Genomic DNA, 17196 nt, shown 5'->3' on the forward strand with positions numbered 1-17196 from the left:
TTTTCTTTCAGCATATGTTTCCCAGAGGGGCTGCAGGCGAGTTTGCGGCTGGGTGTACACACCTGGAAGGATTATGCAGAGGTGGCCAGGTGGTCAAGTCCTGGTGTTCAAACCGTGGGCCTGAGAATGAGGCAGACAGGGCCCATGCCTGCTCCTGTCCTGCCCTGTGACCTTCATCAAGTCATTTGGCCCGCCCCCGCCCTGCCTCTCAGTTGTGGCTTGGAGCCTGTTTGTGGATTCTGGTTAAGACAGCATTGAGCAGCAGCAGTGTTGTAAGGATGTAGAGAGAAGAGATATTTATAATATATTATAAAAATCCATCTTTAAGAATGTCCTCCTATAGTTGTGCATGCGGTTTTTGTTTTTCCCCCCATGTTCTTGTTTATTTATTTTCGGCTGTGCTGGGTCTTCGTCACTGTATGGCCTTTTTCTCCAGTTATGGAGAGTGGGGGCTACTCTAGCTGCGGTGCGAGGGCTTCTCCTTCCAGGGGCTTCCCTTGTTTCCGAGCGTGGGCTCTAGGGCGCACAGGACTTCCGTAGTTGCGTCTCGTGAGCTCAGTAGGTGGGCCTCCCGGGCTCCAGAGCACTGGCTCAGCAGTTGTGGCACACGGGCTCGGTTGCTCTGTGGCATGTGGGGTCTTCCTGGATCAGGGATTGAACCCACATCTCGTGCATTGGCAGGCTGATTCTTTTCCACTGAGCCACCAGGGAAGCCCTGTGCCTGTGGATTTCATGAGAGTCACAGCTTTGAGTTGCTGCTTCTGTCTTATTTGTGAGACACGGCTTTTACCAGTTTATCTTTTCAAAGAAGTTAGAAGAGTCATAAATACCTTGTTTTTTTTTTTTGTTTGTTTTCTTCCTATTTCCAGATTCTCTGTGGCCCAAAATCCGGGTTCCATTAAAAGTTGTGAGAACAGCTGAAAACAAGTTGAGTAACCGCTTCTTCCCTTACGATGAAATCGAGACAGAGGCCGTCCTGGCTATTGATGATGATATCATCATGCTGACCTCTGATGAACTGCAGTTCGGTTATGAGGTAAGGAGGTCTCAAACAGTGTGTTTTCATATTTAATATTTATTGCCCATTATTGCTTGTCTTTTGTAATACAGAGGGTTATATTTCATTCTCTGAAGTTGTGATTTGTAGTAGTACCCAAAAACCGTGTTTGGGAGTGTGGGTCACGAAGCTGTTCTTTAGAGCTTCGGGGAACCCCTGTTCCAAAATGACAATTGCGCTGTCTGCCAGTTTGGGGAACTCCCAAGGAGAGTCCCAGGGGATATTTTCAAAAGAGCATCTATGAGATTTAACAAGCCCTTTACTGATGTCTCCATGAAGAGCACTGCCTAGACTCAAGCAGCTGGGCATGGCTACAATAAAAACATCAGTAAGTGAAGAAGCTGGCGACACTGACAGACAGAAAGCAGACCCCGCTGATGGCTTGCTCTCTGAGTTTTAAGTGCAGAGGCTGGCTGCCTGTCTTTGGGGAGAAGCATTCTCTATCACCGTTCATTCAGTGAGGCTGATGGATTAGGCCGGGTTCAAGGGTTAAGTATGGAGACCAGGAAAGGTCTCCCCAGGGGAAAGTGCCAGAGCCGAGCCCTGGTGAAAAGCACTAGGAATTGATGCGTCCTGTCAGGGAGGATGTCCACGAGATGCGTGATGGTGACAGGCAGAGGCCTGGGGCTGCGGGGGCGAATTGGGGGTATCAGAGCCAACCAAAACAGGGTGTGCACATCAATTAGCCACAGCCGGCACAAGGGAAAGTGGGGGAATTTATCCCCAGTAGTCATCCTGCTTTGGGGAGAGAGGTAACCATCTTCTCTAGTTGACTCAGGATCTGTTAAATTTGAGGTTCCAAGAAATCCTGAAACCTTATTTAATGAAGCCATATTTGGTACATGTGTTATAGAAATCTATTTTCTAAGCCTTAAAAGTGGATTTTTTTTCTTGTTTTTTAAATTATCAAAGTAAGATAGCACATTTATAGGAGACTTGGCAAATACAGAACAAAGTTACATATAGTTCTGCTATATATTACAGTTCTTTTTTTAAAGTAGGTAAATTAAGATTTTTAGTTGGAGTTTCAATATCAGACTTTCAAAAATTAATAGAATGAATATGCAGAAAAGTAGAAAGATATAATAGACCTGAAAGGCACCATGAACCAATTCAGCATAATTAAGATTCATACAACTTTCACACAATAATGGGATACAAATTCCGTTCAAGTTCCCATAGACTGTAAACTAGGAGACATTGGAACATAGCCAGGGACATAAAACAAGGTGCAAAAATCTCGTGGTCTAAAGATATTGAAATCATAGAGTCTGTTCTCTTAGCACTGTGGAATTATGTTAGAAATCATATTTTTAAAGATATGAAAATAGCACACCTATTTTCCAGTGCGGTATGACATTTACCAAGAGATATCTTTGATTTAGCCATTAAAAGCCTCAATAAAGTTAGAAGACTGAAAAACAACACAGTTATTGCAGAGAAAAAAAGCATTTAAATAAGAAATTAATATCAAAGATACTTTAGAAAACCTCATGTATTTGGAAATTCAGTGTCCACTAAAAGTGGATTTTAAAGGGAAGAAATAGGAATCCCCCCTGTGACCACCAGCACCAAAAATTAAAAGCTCATACTCCGCCAGGTGTAATCCCATGGACTGTAGCTTACCAGGCTCCTACGTCCATGGAATTTTCCAGGCAAGAGTACTGGAATGGATTGCCATTTCTGTCTCCAGGGGATTTTACCGACTGAGGGATTGAACCCAGGTCTTCCACATTGCAGGCAAATGCTTTACCCTCTGAGCCACTAGGGAAGCCCTTTTTATATCTGGACTTCCCTGGTGGCTCAGAGGTTAATGCGTGTGCCTGCAATGCAGGAGACTTGGGTTCAGTCCCTGGGTTGGGAAGATCCCCTGGACAAGGAAATGGCAACCCACTCCAGTATTCTTGCCTGGAGAATCCCATGGACATAAATAATTTAACATATATGGAAATATATAAAAATAATTATATATAATGCGTATTATATATAAATAACTATATATCAGTTCAGTCGCCCAGTCGTGTCTGACTCTTTGTGACCCCATGGATTGCAGCATGCCAGGCCTCCCTGTCCATCACCAACTCCTGGAGCTTACTTAAACTCCTTTCCATTGAGTTGGTGATGCCGTCCAACCATCTCATCCTTTGTCATCCCCTTCTCCTCCCACTCTCAATCTTTCCCAGCATCAGAGTCTTTTCAAATGAGTCATCTCTTCACATCAGGTGGCCAAAGTATTGGAGTTTCAGCTTCAAAATCAGTCCTTCCAATGAACACCCAGGACTGATCTCCTTTAGGATGGACTGGTTGGATCTCCTTGCTGTCCAAGGGACTCTCAAGAGTTTTCTCCAACACCACAGTTCAAAAGCATCAATTCTTTGGCACTCAGCTTTCTTTGTTGTCCAACTCTCACATCTGTACATGACTATTGGAAAAATCATAGCTTTTGACTAGATGGACCTTTGTTGACAAGATAGTGTCTCTGCTTTTTAATATGCCATCTAGGTTGGTCATAACTTCTTTTCCAAGGAGCAAGTATCTTATAATTTCATGGCTGCAGTCACCATCTGCAGTGATTTTGGAGCCCAAAACAATGAAGTCTGCCACTGTTTCTCCATCTCTTTGCCACGAATTGATGGGACCAGATGCCATGATCTTTGTTTTCTGAACGTTGAGTTTTAAGTTCAACATTTTATAATTATATATAATGTATATTATATATAAAATATATTTATGTATCCATTGAGTATAAAAGAAATTGCTGTGAAACAGGCTGATATGTGAATACCCTGGTCGATAGCATTACTGGCCTGTGAAAGGCATGAAAGTAGCTAGTGCATAGACTCACCTTCCTGGGTTTATTTCCATTCATAGAGATGTGTTTCCTATCATCACACCTAGGGTGTTGGGTGATTTTTCATACACTATCGTTCCCTTTTTTAAAAAAAAAGCAAATTACTTATTTCTCTAGCCAACTCATGGCAAACACACCTGGTTTTTTTCCTGCCAATGTTTTCTCTCTCCATTGCATATAATGGCTTCAAACTATAGCCATGTGTTTGTTTTTGTGGTAAAAGGAAGGTGGGAAATGGGAACATTTCAAATGAGGAAAGGTAGCCAAGATGGACAGAGTGCTTGCCTCTTTGCTATCTGCAGTCGGTCTAAATGAAGTCTGATGAAAGAAAGGTACCCTGGATGAATTCCTTTCAACCCTGGCTTAAAATCTTGGGACCTCAGAAATATTGCAGCCTGAAATCTCTTTCAACCTTGAGTTCATTTAGAGCGACAAAAAATGTATTGATGAGAGGAAGTGCAAAACCCAGAGGGACTGAGCTTAAATCTTCATCTCTTTCCTCTGATGCCCTGTGTTTATTCCACGTTACCTCTGAAGAAGTCAATTGTGTATCAAGAGGTAGGAGGCAGGGACACTCTTCATCTCTAGTAATGGGGGGTCTTCTCCAGATGCTAAGAAAGGAATAGCTTGCCTAACTACCATCTATGTGTTGCTTACTATGTTGCTACCAGTTTGCTTATGGGTGTCTACATACACCAGTGGAGACCAGTCCTGGATGTTCACTGGAAGGACTGATGCTGAAGCTGAAACTCCAATACTTTGGCCTCCTGATGAGAATAGCTGACTCATTTGAAAAGACCCTGATGCTGGGAAAGATTGAGTGCATGAGGAGAAGGGGACAACAGAGGATGAGATCATTGGTTGGCATCACTGACTCAATGACCATCAGTTTGGGTAAACTCTGGGAGTTGGTGATGGTCACGGAGGCCTGGCGTGCTGCAGTTCGTGGGGTCGCAAAGAGTCGGACACAACTGAGTGACTGAACTGAACTGAACTGAATGATCTTTTCCCAAACCTCCTAGGCAGTTATTGGGTTTTGTTGGTTTTTTTTTTTTTCTTTTCTTTACTGAGACTAAGCAAGATTAGATGACTTGCCTACAGTCACGCAGCTAAATAAGTGGAAGAGTTGGGATCTGAATCCAAGTTTGGGTAACACTATATTGTCCTCCTTGAGGATTTTACCACGTCAGAGACTACTGGTCCTCAAAAGTAGTCCTCAGAACCATCTGTCTATCACTTGTCCATCACTGAATTACCTTGGTACTAAAGAAAACAAATTTATTTCTCAGGCATCCCTACCACTGGTGCTTTAGGGTGCTGTTGTAAAGTTATCTCTTGCATAATAATTAATAGTCTAAAAAAGTTCGTACTGGACCTAAGTTTCTATCCTGTCACCATGGCCGAGTTATGTACTCTGTCTGGGTTGTGGTTTATTCTTGCACAGGATGGTGCTGACAGTGTCTGCCTCGCTGGGTTGGCGTGTACAGTAGCTAAGATTGTGTAGCGCCACTGCACGGGCAGCGCTTAGTAAGTGCCTGTGCTGGCTGGTGGGCCCCATGCTGTGCTCTGTATGAGATGCTTCATCAGCTGCTCTGCCACGACTGCTGCCAGCCTTCTCGTGATCCAGTGATTCATGGGGAGGGTTTGTGGTTGTTTTCATCATTCAGAAGGGACAGTTCTCTTCCGGGGAGGGTACCCAGTTCTGTGTTTAAAATCAGAAGACAGAAGAGGATGGTACTCCTAAATCCTGTTTTTTATGCCAAAGCCTGGGATTATTTTCATGTAGACTTGATGGATTAAGAGAATAAACAAATCAGTTAATAAAAATTTATGTCCTAGGGGGTTATGTGGGAGCCCAGAACTACTTCTTTGTCACAGTTATCACTGTGTGTTAGGATTATATCTATCTTGTTGACTGTTTTTCATCCTTCAGCACTCAGATCAAAAGAAGCTTTCAGAAAGTCTCCAGACTAGAGCACTCACCCTCTTAGTAAGCAAATGATTGCGAAGTGTGTTGTTTAGCGCCTGCATTTCTTCTAGAATGTAAGCCCCATAGGGACAGAAATATGGCCGTCTTATTCATTGCTGCATCCTCTGTGCCTAACCCAGCTCAATCCATTCAGCAGTTAGTAATATTTGATAAATGAACAAATTTTCACTACCAGCATGCACATGAAAGATAGGAGACAGATTATTCTGGCCTGCATGCCTTTCCACTTTACTGTGGTCCATAACCTAGATGCAACCATTTTAGACAACAGTTTGGTGTGTAAAATGATGAATGTAAATCTACAATGTGACCCCACTGTTCGTTCTTCCCACAGAGATTTACCCTAGAAAAATGAGAGCATATGTATACATAAATACTTGTACACTAATGTAAGTTTTAGTGTTTGTACTTGCAGTGTTTATTTGTAAAAGCAAAAAACTGGAGGAAAAAAAAATCTTATCAGAAGTTAAATGAATAAACTAATTGTAGTGTATCCATACAGTAGAGCACTACTTAGTAATAAGGAGATGAGCTGTTGACACATACAGCATCAATTCAGTTCAGTTCAGTCGCTCAGTCGTGTCCGACTCTGCCACCCCATGAATCGCAGCACGCCAGGCCTCCCTGTTCATCACCATCTCCCGGAGTTCACTCAGACTCACGTCCATCAAGTCCGTGATGCCATCCAGCCATCTCATCCTCTGTCGTCCCCTTCTCCTCCTGCCCCCAATCCCTCCTAGCATCAGAGTCTTTTCCAATGAGTCAGTTCTTCGTATGAGGTGGCCAAAATACTGGAGCTTCAGCTTTAGCATCATTCCTTCCAAAGAAATCGCAGGGTTGATCTCCTTCAGAATGGACTGGTTGGATCTCCTTGCAGTCCAAGGGACTTTCAAGAGTCTTCTCCAACACCACACTTCAAAAGCACCAATTCTTCGGCGCTCAGCCTTCTTCATAGTCCAACTCTCACATCCATACATGACCACAGGAAAAACCATAGCCTTGACTAGACGGACCTTAGTCGGCATAGTAATGTCTCTGCTTTTGAATATGCTGTCTAGGTTGGTCATAACTTTTCTTCCAAGGAGTAAGCGTCTTTTAATTTCAGGGCTGCAGTCACCATCTGCAGTGATTTTGGAGCCCCAAAAAATAAAAGTCTGACACTGTTTCTACTGTTTCCCCATCTATTTCCCATGAAGTGATGGGACCATAGATATATTTAAAAATAATTATGCTGAGTGAATGAAGCAAGGTGAAAAAGAGAACATATTTTATGATTTCATTTATAGGAAACACAAACTAAATCTTCAGTGATTGAAAGATCAGTGGCTGCATGGAGAAGGGTAGGGCAAGTCAACTTGAAAAACTGAGTAAAATGTGTGCCCCGTTGGTTCAATGAAAGCTATAAAACATTGCTCAAAGAAATCGAACAGCTTCATAAATGGAAAGATGTATCATACATCTGAATCCAAAGATTCACTATTATTAAGGGGTAAGTTCTCCCCAAACTGATTTATAGATTCAAGGCAAGCACAGTCAAAATCCCAGAAGGCTTTCTTAGAAAACTAAAATTGACAGCGGTTCTAAAATCGAAATGGAAACACAATGGACCTGAAAAAGGCAAGGCAGTTTTAAGAAAGAAGGACAAAATTATAAGACTGCCTTATTTTAAGACATAGAAAGCTAACGTAATCAAGACTCTGTGGGATTGGTGTAAACTTAGACGTGTAGATCAATGAAACAGAATATAAAGAGTCTAGAAATAGACTCCATGCGTGGTCAGTCAGTTTCCTGCAAAAGACCCAAGTCAGTTCAGTAGAGGTGGAATCGGCTTTTCACTACATGGTGCTGGAGCAATTTGATATCCACATGTCAGTTCAGAATAGATCTTGTCCTACGTACAAGAACTAAAATCATAAAAACGTCTTCAAGGTAACAGTGAAAAAAGTTCTAGTGTGCCTGAGCTAAGCAATGACTTTTTTTTAAAGTAAGAGACAAATAACATAATTTATCAAAGAAATCATTGGGTTTCATCAAAATTAGCAACACTTAAAAAGGCACTTCTAAGAAAATAAAAAGGCAGTATATAGACTGAGAAAAATATCTTCAGTATATATAAAGAGCTGTTCACACCTCTATAATGAGAAAACAAGGCAATTAGAGATTTGAGCAGTTCCTTCATAAAAGAAAATACAGAGGTATAGACTAACATATGGAAAAACTCTCCACCTCGTAATCTTTAGGGCAATTCTACAGTAAAAGCGCAATGACTTATCACTATATACCCACTGCTGCTGCTGAGTTGCTTCAGTCGCGTCCGACCCTGTGTGACCCCATAGACGGCAGCCCACCAGGCTCCCCCGTCCCTGGGATTCTCCAGGTAAGAACACTGGAGTGGGTTGCCATTTCCTTCTCCAATGCATGAAAGCGAAAAGTGAAAGTGAAGGCGCTCAGTCGTGTCCGACTCTTCGCATCCCCATGGACCGCAGCCTACCCCCTACTATGACTAAATAAAATTGAAAATGCTGACAGTGCCACACGTTGGTTAGATTGTGGAGCAACTTAGAACTCTCATACATTGTTGGTAAAAATGTGAAATGGTACAACCAGTTTGGAAAAACGTTTAGCAGATTCTCATAAAGTTTAAAAGAAAAAAAAAAAAAGTTTCACTTTTCTATGACCCAGATTCCAAAAGAAATTCATAGCCTCATTCATAATATAGAAAACCTAGGTACATCAACTTGCAAATGGAGAAACAATATGGAATACCTACGCTGTGCAATATCATTCTGCAATAAAAAGAAATAAACTCCTGATATATCCAGCAACATGGATAAATCTCAGGACTGTTATACTGAGAGAATGAAGCCACGTGCAAAAGACCACTTACTGACATGCTCTGTGCATTAAATTCTAGGAAAAACTATGTTGCCAGGGGTGAGGGTGGACCTGACAGCTAATGAGCAGAAGGGACTTTTCAGGATGGAAATGTTCTCTTATGATCGTGATGATGGTTAGATGACTGTGTGCTTTCATCAACACAGACTGTGAACTGCTGATTCTATTATAACTAAATTGTTTTCCAGTCCTGGAGAAAAATTGTGGGATGCAGCTAAAGCAGTTCTTAGGGGAAATTTATAACAAGCAAATGCATATAATAGGAAAGAAGAAAAGGTTAAAAGCAGTCACCTAAAGTTTGTTCTATTTTAAGGAGCTAGAAAAAGAAGAGGTAAGTTAAACTCAGAGCAAGTAGAGAAGGAAAGGATAAAGATAAATGCTAATAAAATCAATAAGCTAGAAAACAGAACAGAAAACTAATAGACACCAAAATTGACGTTTTGAAAAAATTAACAAAATTGATAAATCCCTAGCCAAACCACTCAAAACAAAGGAACACAAGTTATCATTATTAGCAATGAAAAGGAATTAAGGAAAGGTTACCATTATAGATCTTACAGGCATTTAAAGAGTATTATAACAAAGAAGGGCTTAGAGGAAGACACAGGCAGAACTCTCTCTGACATAAATCACTGCAAGATCTTTATCAATCCACTGCCTTGAGTAATGAAAATAAAAACAAAAATAAACAAATTCGACTTAATTAGACTTAAATGCTTTTGCACAGCAAAGGAAACCATAAACAAAAAAAGACAATCCACAGAACGAGAGAAAATATTTGCAAACAAAGCGTCCAACAAGGGATAAATCTCCAGAATATACAAACAGCTCATGCACTTCAATGTCAAAGAAACAAACAACTCAGTCAAAAAAGTGGGCAGAAGATCTAAGCAGACATTTCTCCAGAGAAGATGTACAGATGATCAAGAGGCACATAAAAACATGCTCAACATAACTAAGTAATCCACACATCACTAGAGAAATCCAAATCAAAACTGCGGTGAGGTGTCACTTCACATTGGTCAGAATAGCCATTGTGAAAAACATCAGCAGGCAGTAAGTGCTGGGGGAGGTGTGGAGAAAGGGAAACCTCCTGCACTGCTGGTGGGAATGTAAATTGGTACAACCATTAGGGAGAACAGTATAGAGCGCCTTAAAAAACTAAAAATAGAGCTACTCATGATCTGGCAATCCTACTCCTGGGCCTGTATCTGCAGAAAACCATGATCTGAAAGGGTCCATGCATTCATTGCAGCACTGTTTACAATAGCCAAGACATGGAAGCAGCCTAAATGTCCACGTCAGAGGAGTGGATAAAGATGTGGAGAGAGAGATATATATATATTTTAACATATTTATGTAGAGGCAGAGGATGGGATGGTTAGATAGCATCACAGACTCAATGGACATGAGTTTGAGCAAACTCTGGGAGATAGTGGAGGACCGAGGAGCCTGGCGTGCTACAGTCCCTGGGGTCTCCAAGCGCTGGACACAACTCAGTGACTAAACAACAAAGTATCACCGAGTTAGTGAGTCACAGCAATAAGGACATGTAATTCAGATCAGTGCTGTTTTCCCCCTGCCATGCCAGCTGTAAAGATGCCATTGTGTAACTGTTCCATTTTTGCCTCTGTGCCACTCAGACCCGTTTGTTTGGAACCTCTTTTTGGTGAAGGTAAAAACACCTGAACATTTTGTTTCATATTTTAATATTCACAAATAATCCATATAGTCAGGAAAACAGAATCTATACTAATGGTTTCAATAGAATGGATTTAACGTATGAAAATTTCTAGTACAAGGTGTTAGAGAGTTGAGAGGGCAGAGAGCGAATACTGAAAGTACAAAGAGTTAACAACTCCAGAGTGTATCCACCACTCCTAGGATGGGAGAAGCAAAGGAAGAGAGGGAAGAGGGTGGGGTTGTCAGAACCTGGAAGCATGGGAGAGACACCCCGTCCCACTCCCTTCCTGCCAGGGCTGGGCCTTAGACCTCTGAGGGGGGTGGGGCCACTGGCTGCTATTGCTGGTAACTCCAAGAGGTCAAGATGAAGTTGGTTCTGCCAGGAGAGGTTAGAACCACCTGCCGACATGGGTGAAATGCCATGCTGTCGGGGAAAAGCAGGCAAAACAGAAGTAATTTTCTTCTCCTTTTCTCCAGTTTTCTAATTTCTATCTGGTGCCCCTATTGACAGAATCTAACAGGAAGTCACCATGAGATATTTGCTGAGTCTCAGCCCCCACATCACAAGGCAGAATTTAGAGTCTAGGAGCTGCAAGTCCACCACCCCTTCGGCTACTCCACAGCCCCCATACACACCTTTCTACGCATATTGGTACTTCCATGCAGCAGCAACTTTGTTCTTCCACTGAGAAGATGTAACTATCCTTTATGCAGAGAGAGGCCTCACATTCCCTCTCCAGAAGGGGAGTAACGAAGTCCCAATGGTCATAAATATCACTGTCTGTGTAATTATGAATTCCTTCTCTAATTTAGTCACAGGTCTCCTTAATATTTTTATACCTTAGTGAGTAAATTCCAGGCTTCCAATTCTGGACAAGATTGAGCAAGCACATCCCATCCTGTTTCTGGAAAAGAAAGACGGACTGGTTAGGATCCTCAGGACTTAAGAGATGTTCCAGCAGTTCCCTTGGATTTTTTTTCCCCCTTCCTTTCTTCCTCCATTTCTCCCTGCCTCTCATACACCTTAGCCTCAGAGCTAGAGATGGCTATGGCACAGGGACAGGTAACACGCTAAACAAATGTGCAGACACCCATCCCCCACTTTCTCTTGTAAGGGCTGGGAAGAAGGCGGAGAGGCAGATGGAACCTTCTGACCATACCTGCTGTAAACCAGGCAAACGTCACCAAAGAAGCCATATGTCCCCCTGCCAGCTAGAGGCTGTGGTTATAGAGATTGTCTACAGAGCCCTGCCATCCATCCCCATCCTGCACTAACAGGAGCAGAGACGGCGCTCCTGCCCTGCCCCCTGTCCACTCTGGGGACTGTGAATGGAGCCCACCTGACCATCCATGTCCTCCATGAAGCGAATGTCAGCGGAGAGGCAGCTGCAGAGACTGTTGTGGGGGTGGGGGGAATCCAGTCTGCCATCCCCAGCCTGCGGCAGAAAACCAGGCAGCAAGAGGCAGCATCGCATCCCTTCCCAGCTAGAGTGGAGGGAAGGTTGCATTAGGGAGGGGTTCTTTAAATCTGTGTGTGAAGTTCTGAGCCTCTCCCTTCAAAGCGGCCCGTGCATGAAACTGACCAGAACCAACACAAGAAAAGCTATGAGAAATAAACTATGGTGTAGAATACTGCCCAGGTTCCAGAGTGGCCCCTGGGTAGCATGCAAGTTGGGTAGACCAGAATAGCCCCAATATAGTCTTTGAAAATTAAATTAATATTCAGCCCACAGAAGTGGATCAGGACATGCATTCTGAACCTAAACTCCATGCTAAAATTGAACACGTACAAGGCAGCAGCATTGCATAGTAATACTCAACATGTTCAGGGAAAAAATCCAACATTACTCTTCATACAAAGAACCAGGGAAATTGCAACCTTACTGAGAAAAGATAATCAATAGTTGCCAACACCAAGATGACACAGATGCTGGAATTCTTGACCAGGATATTAAAACCGCTGTTTAAAAAAGAATCCTCTAATAAGCAATTAAGAGCACTGTTAAGGGAAAAAATAGAAAGTTTCCACTTTCAGCAAAGAAACAGAAGATATAAAGAAAAACCAGATGGTAATTTCAGTACTGAAAATTTCAGTAACCAAAATTTAAAACTTGATGGGCTCAATCAGTGAATGAAAATAACAGGAAATAATTGGTGAACTTGAGGATGAAACAATAGGAAGTATCCAGTCTAAATAGCACGGAGAAAATAGATTGGAAAAAAAACAAAAAGTGGACAGACACTCAGGGGCTGGTGGGACAGTCACAAAAGATATAACATTCATGTCATCAGAGTTGCAGGAGAGGAGAAAAAATGTGGGGCAGAAAAAATATTTGCCGAAATAATGGCTGAAAGCTTGCAAAATTTGTCTGTAAGGTCATTAAATTTATAGACTTAAGAAGCTGAGGAAACCACAGACATCCAAAGAACACGTTGTATAAAGTATGTACCTTGTATGTACCAAGTAAATCCTGGCAGTAATTCTTGTATCAAATAGTCATTGGAAGACAAGAGGAGACAAATAAATTGGGATGTATATGCATAAGGAATGGGGCTTCCCTGTGGCGCAGACAGTAAAGCGTCTGCCTGCAATGCAGGAGACTCGGGTTCGATCCTTGGGTCGGGAAGATCCCCTGGAGAAGGAAATGGCAACCCACTCCAGTATTCTTGCCTGGAGAATCCCGTGGACGGAGGAGCCTGGTGGGCTGCAGTCCATGGAGTCTGATGCGTAAGGAAAGAAGAAAGGCTCATGGCTGCTCTTTTCTTGTTCCGGCAGCTTGGTCCTGAGCAGCTACCCATCTCCCTTCCCTTTGTTCTCAGCCAGCACTCTAACAGGTTTATTACAGACCCAGTTTCTTCAATGGCTCTAGTACTATTCAGACTCTGTATTTCTTCTTGTGTTAGTTTTTTTGATAAGTTGTGTTTTCCAAGGACTCTGTTTATTTCATCTAAATTGTGAAATGCATTGCTATAAAATCATCCAGAGCATTATCTTGTTATTGTTTATAAATTCTATAGATTTTGAAATGATGTGTTTTTTTTTCATTCTTGATAATTTTCATTTTCCCTCTTTTTCTTGATCAGCCTTGGTGAAGGAATGTCAATGTCATATTCTTTGCAAAGAATCAACTTTTGATTCTGTTATACACTTTTCTTTAGTGTTTACTTATTTTATATTTATTAACTATTCTTTTCTTGATTAATCTCTTCCTCAGTTTCAGGAGTTTAAGTTGCTGTTACTTTTCTAACCTCTTGGCTTGATAGTTTAGATCAGTGATCTCAATATTCATTTTTCTAATATTTGCATTTCAAGCTGTAAATTTCTCCTTAATTAGGGCTTTAGGTGCCGTTCCAAGTTTTGACTAGTTCTATTTTTATTATCAAGTTTAAAATATTTTCTAATTTCTATTGTAATATCTTCTTTGACCCATAAAAGCATTAATATATTGCATACTTTTGTCAGTTTTAAAAATTATGTTTTTCTTATTGATTTCTGATTTGGTTCCACTGTGGTCAGAAAATGTACTGCATAGGATTTCATTGTTTTGGAATTTATTGAGACTCTATGGCTCAGTAAAAGGTCTATTTTGGTAAATGTTCCGTAGGCCCCTAGGAAGAGTAGACGTTCTGCAGCTGAAGATTTAACGGCCTTAGTAGGTCACTTAGGTGAGGTTAGGTACATTGGCACCTTTAATATAATCAAAGTTTTTTATTTGATTGTTTTTATTCTTCTCTAGAATATGCAACTTCGTTTCTTCTGATTGGTTTGGTTGTGTGTGTCTGTAGCCTTTATCATTTCTGTAGTAGTTACAATCACAATCTTCTTTTAAATAAAAAATGATTTAAACAGTGCTTAATATGTGGGAATCAAAGGGAAACCATGCGGCAGACCTTTCTTACTGTGACTCCAGAGACAGAGGCGTCTCCCACATGGGAATTTTTCCGAAAGGGGCAGCCAGCGGCCCTCCAGCGTCCAAGGTGGTTTTACTAGTCCTGCCTGGAGCCGAAAAATAGGCCAGATGACTTCCCCCAGTCCCTCAGCTGTAATGAATCTAAGGGATCAGAAGTCAGGCAAACGTGTAAGGTGGGGTTTCATGTGAAATAGTATCCAATGCTATGCGTAGGAAGTGTCAGACTCCCTCTGAGGATCCGGGGATATTTGGAGGTGGTGCCAGCAGAGCGTTAGGCGTGGAAGGGAGAACCGGCCGCTGCCTTAGTGAAGGAGAATGTGGTGACCGGGGCCTGTTCAGATCATGGTTCTGCTGTCCCTCTTCAGACCTAACATGCAGGCTCAGGCCCCAGAGTCTCTCACAAACCACAGGGCAATCTCACAAACAAGCATGTCTCTCACCAACCAGGGCATTTTAAAGCAGAGCTGCTTTTGGAGGGTTGGAAGCATCACTCCACAGAGATGGTTTTAAAGCACCAGGCTCCACGGGTTGCTTAAGGGGCTTGGCGCAGAAGCTGAAGGCAGCTCGGTGATGGCACACTCCCTGCCTGAGCTATGAGAGAGGAAGGCAGCCCCATGCAGGGATGAAAGCAGTGAGGGGGAAGATCTCTGCTACCTGAGCTGTTAGCTTGAAACCGCTCATGACCTCTGGAATCCCTTTTCCGGAGGCCGTTGTTGGAGCCACAGCAGTGCTCAGCCAGCCTCTGCGAAACAACAGCTCACGAAGGGAATGTTGAGGCTGTCCCGGGATCCCCCAACAAGGCTGCTGCACCAGCCTGGTTCAGAGAGGATCCGAACCTCCCTGCGGCGGGTGCCATTCATAGCACCCCAGGCAGAAAGCTGTCTTGGTGTCAGAACAGGAAGGGAACCTTGGAGACCGTTCTATCACTTCATGCTTTATTCCTGAGAAAACTGAGGTGTGAAGAGGTTATGTTACTTCTCTAAGGTGTTAAAAGTGCGTTGAATATAACCGTTTAAGGGACACCCTAGCAAGTTCTCGGGACTGAAAGGCCAGACCCTATAAGAAAGGCTTCTTTTTTTTTCCTTCCAGTGTCTGTGACTTGAGCACATAGACATTTGGATTCAAGACTTAATGCCTGGGTATCATTATTTATTTAATTGGAAGAAAACACAGGGGTCATTTGCCTGTTTAAATGGGTCGTATTCCCTGTTGGAAGGCAAAGAGCTTTGGGAAATGTTACATTCTCTAGCCAGCCCCGAAATCAGAAGCAAAAGAGTGATCTTCTCTGGCCCTGCATGTTTCTGACTTGTTTGACAAGCTCTAGTGAGCTACCAGATGTGGAAATTCTTTTCAGCCTGGGATAATTTATTTATCTGTTTATGTATTTTACCAGGAAAGTATCTATTGAGTATCTTGATACTCATTTGCAAGGAGCTCCTGGGGGAACAGTAGCAGTGTATAGTGTTACTCGAATGTTTGATTTCCACCCCCCCCACCCCACCCCACCCCCCCCGCCATGTCCGTCTGCTTTTATTTCAAACCTAAAGAGGGGAGAAATAAAATGCAACTTGTTCCTTCTCCCCTCCTCCGCCTTTCAGAGAGGCCGTTTAAAACATGTGGCAGAAAATGAGCCATGCGGACTTGGCTGGCTGTATGAACCCGGGAATTTATTTTTCCTTTCGTACTTTGATCCTCATTTCCAACCATAAAAATTATTGGTAGCACTGAAGTGTTGAACATTTTTCACCTGAGAGATGTGGAACTCTCTTGGCTAATAATCCTGGTTATAAAGTCAGTCGTTCGCGTGGGGCTGAGAGTTGACTACGAGCAGCCATGTGCTGTTTGGCCCACAAAGTGCTGATCCCTTCCTCTGCTGCCTCTGCACCCCGTAGGTGGCAGCCGCTGGGTAAACGGCTTGGGTGCTAATAAATTATGAGAATTTAATCTCTGTTATTTTGTTCACAACTCCACAAGGTGATGGCAGGTAAAGAATCAGGAGAAGACAGCAGAATAGTGTGGAAGGCCCCACTTTTTTTTTTTTTCTTGAGGACTCGAAACCATCTCCGGGTGGGTTTTCCTGCTGTAGAAGCAAGAGGAAAAGCACCTACGTTAGAACATGCTGGGTGAGTGTGGTCACACGGGGCACTCATACGCCAATTGACGTGGTGGAGGCAGAACATGTGTTTGGGTTGACATCGGAAGCTGGGGTTGGTTCACCCATGTAGGGCCAGGTGACGGATAGGCTAAGAGGTCAGCTGAAAAGTCGAAGGCAGTGAAGAGGTGTTGTAGGTTTCCAAAGACATATATGGTCCAGTCAGTGAGATCACAGGATGAATTAGAGGTTGAATTAGAGGTTGACAGGTTGAAGACAGGAAAAGCCAGTTAGATAATGGTCTTGGTAGCTTAACGTTCACCTGGGTTGAAGAACAAAGGGAGAAGGGAAAGACGGGTGCCTCTAGGGCTCGGATTTGATTGGTGTTGAGGGAGCTTGGCTAGTTGGAGAATTCCGGAGCTGAGCCTGTAGTATCTAACAGTTACATTTTAAATAGAATCAGTTAACTTTAAAGGTCTCTATATATTCATCCAGTGAGAGATGATATATTCTGTGATTCTAAGTAAACCATCCCGCTTTTTCTCTTCTCACTAGAAGAACAGAAAGATGGAAACAACCTATCATAGACTTCATAACAACCCTTTTAAAAAGCTGGTGGGTAACTTTTGAAGAGGAAGAAAGGCTATCTCTGTCCTCCTGGGTGCCCCCTCTGAGCTGCCTGCAGGGCCAGGGCCTCAGACACCGCGTCTTGGGCTG

General features: G+C 42.7%; 1 protein-coding gene across 1 annotated transcript in view; it reads left to right on the top strand.

Moving 5' to 3' along the window:
• The window catches only part of EXT2 (exostosin glycosyltransferase 2), a 141688-nt gene that overhangs the window by 98559 nt on the left and 25933 nt on the right, over positions 1-17196 (top strand). Inside the window, exon 10 of the mRNA XM_068988369.1 lies at positions 870-1036. Coding sequence (XP_068844470.1) covers positions 870-1036 — 167 coding nt within the window. The remainder of the gene's footprint in view (positions 1-869; positions 1037-17196) is intronic.

The sequence above is a fragment of the Capricornis sumatraensis genome, chromosome 16 (genome assembly GCF_032405125.1).
Source record: "Capricornis sumatraensis isolate serow.1 chromosome 16, serow.2, whole genome shotgun sequence".
Taxonomy (NCBI): Eukaryota; Metazoa; Chordata; class Mammalia; order Artiodactyla; family Bovidae; genus Capricornis; species Capricornis sumatraensis.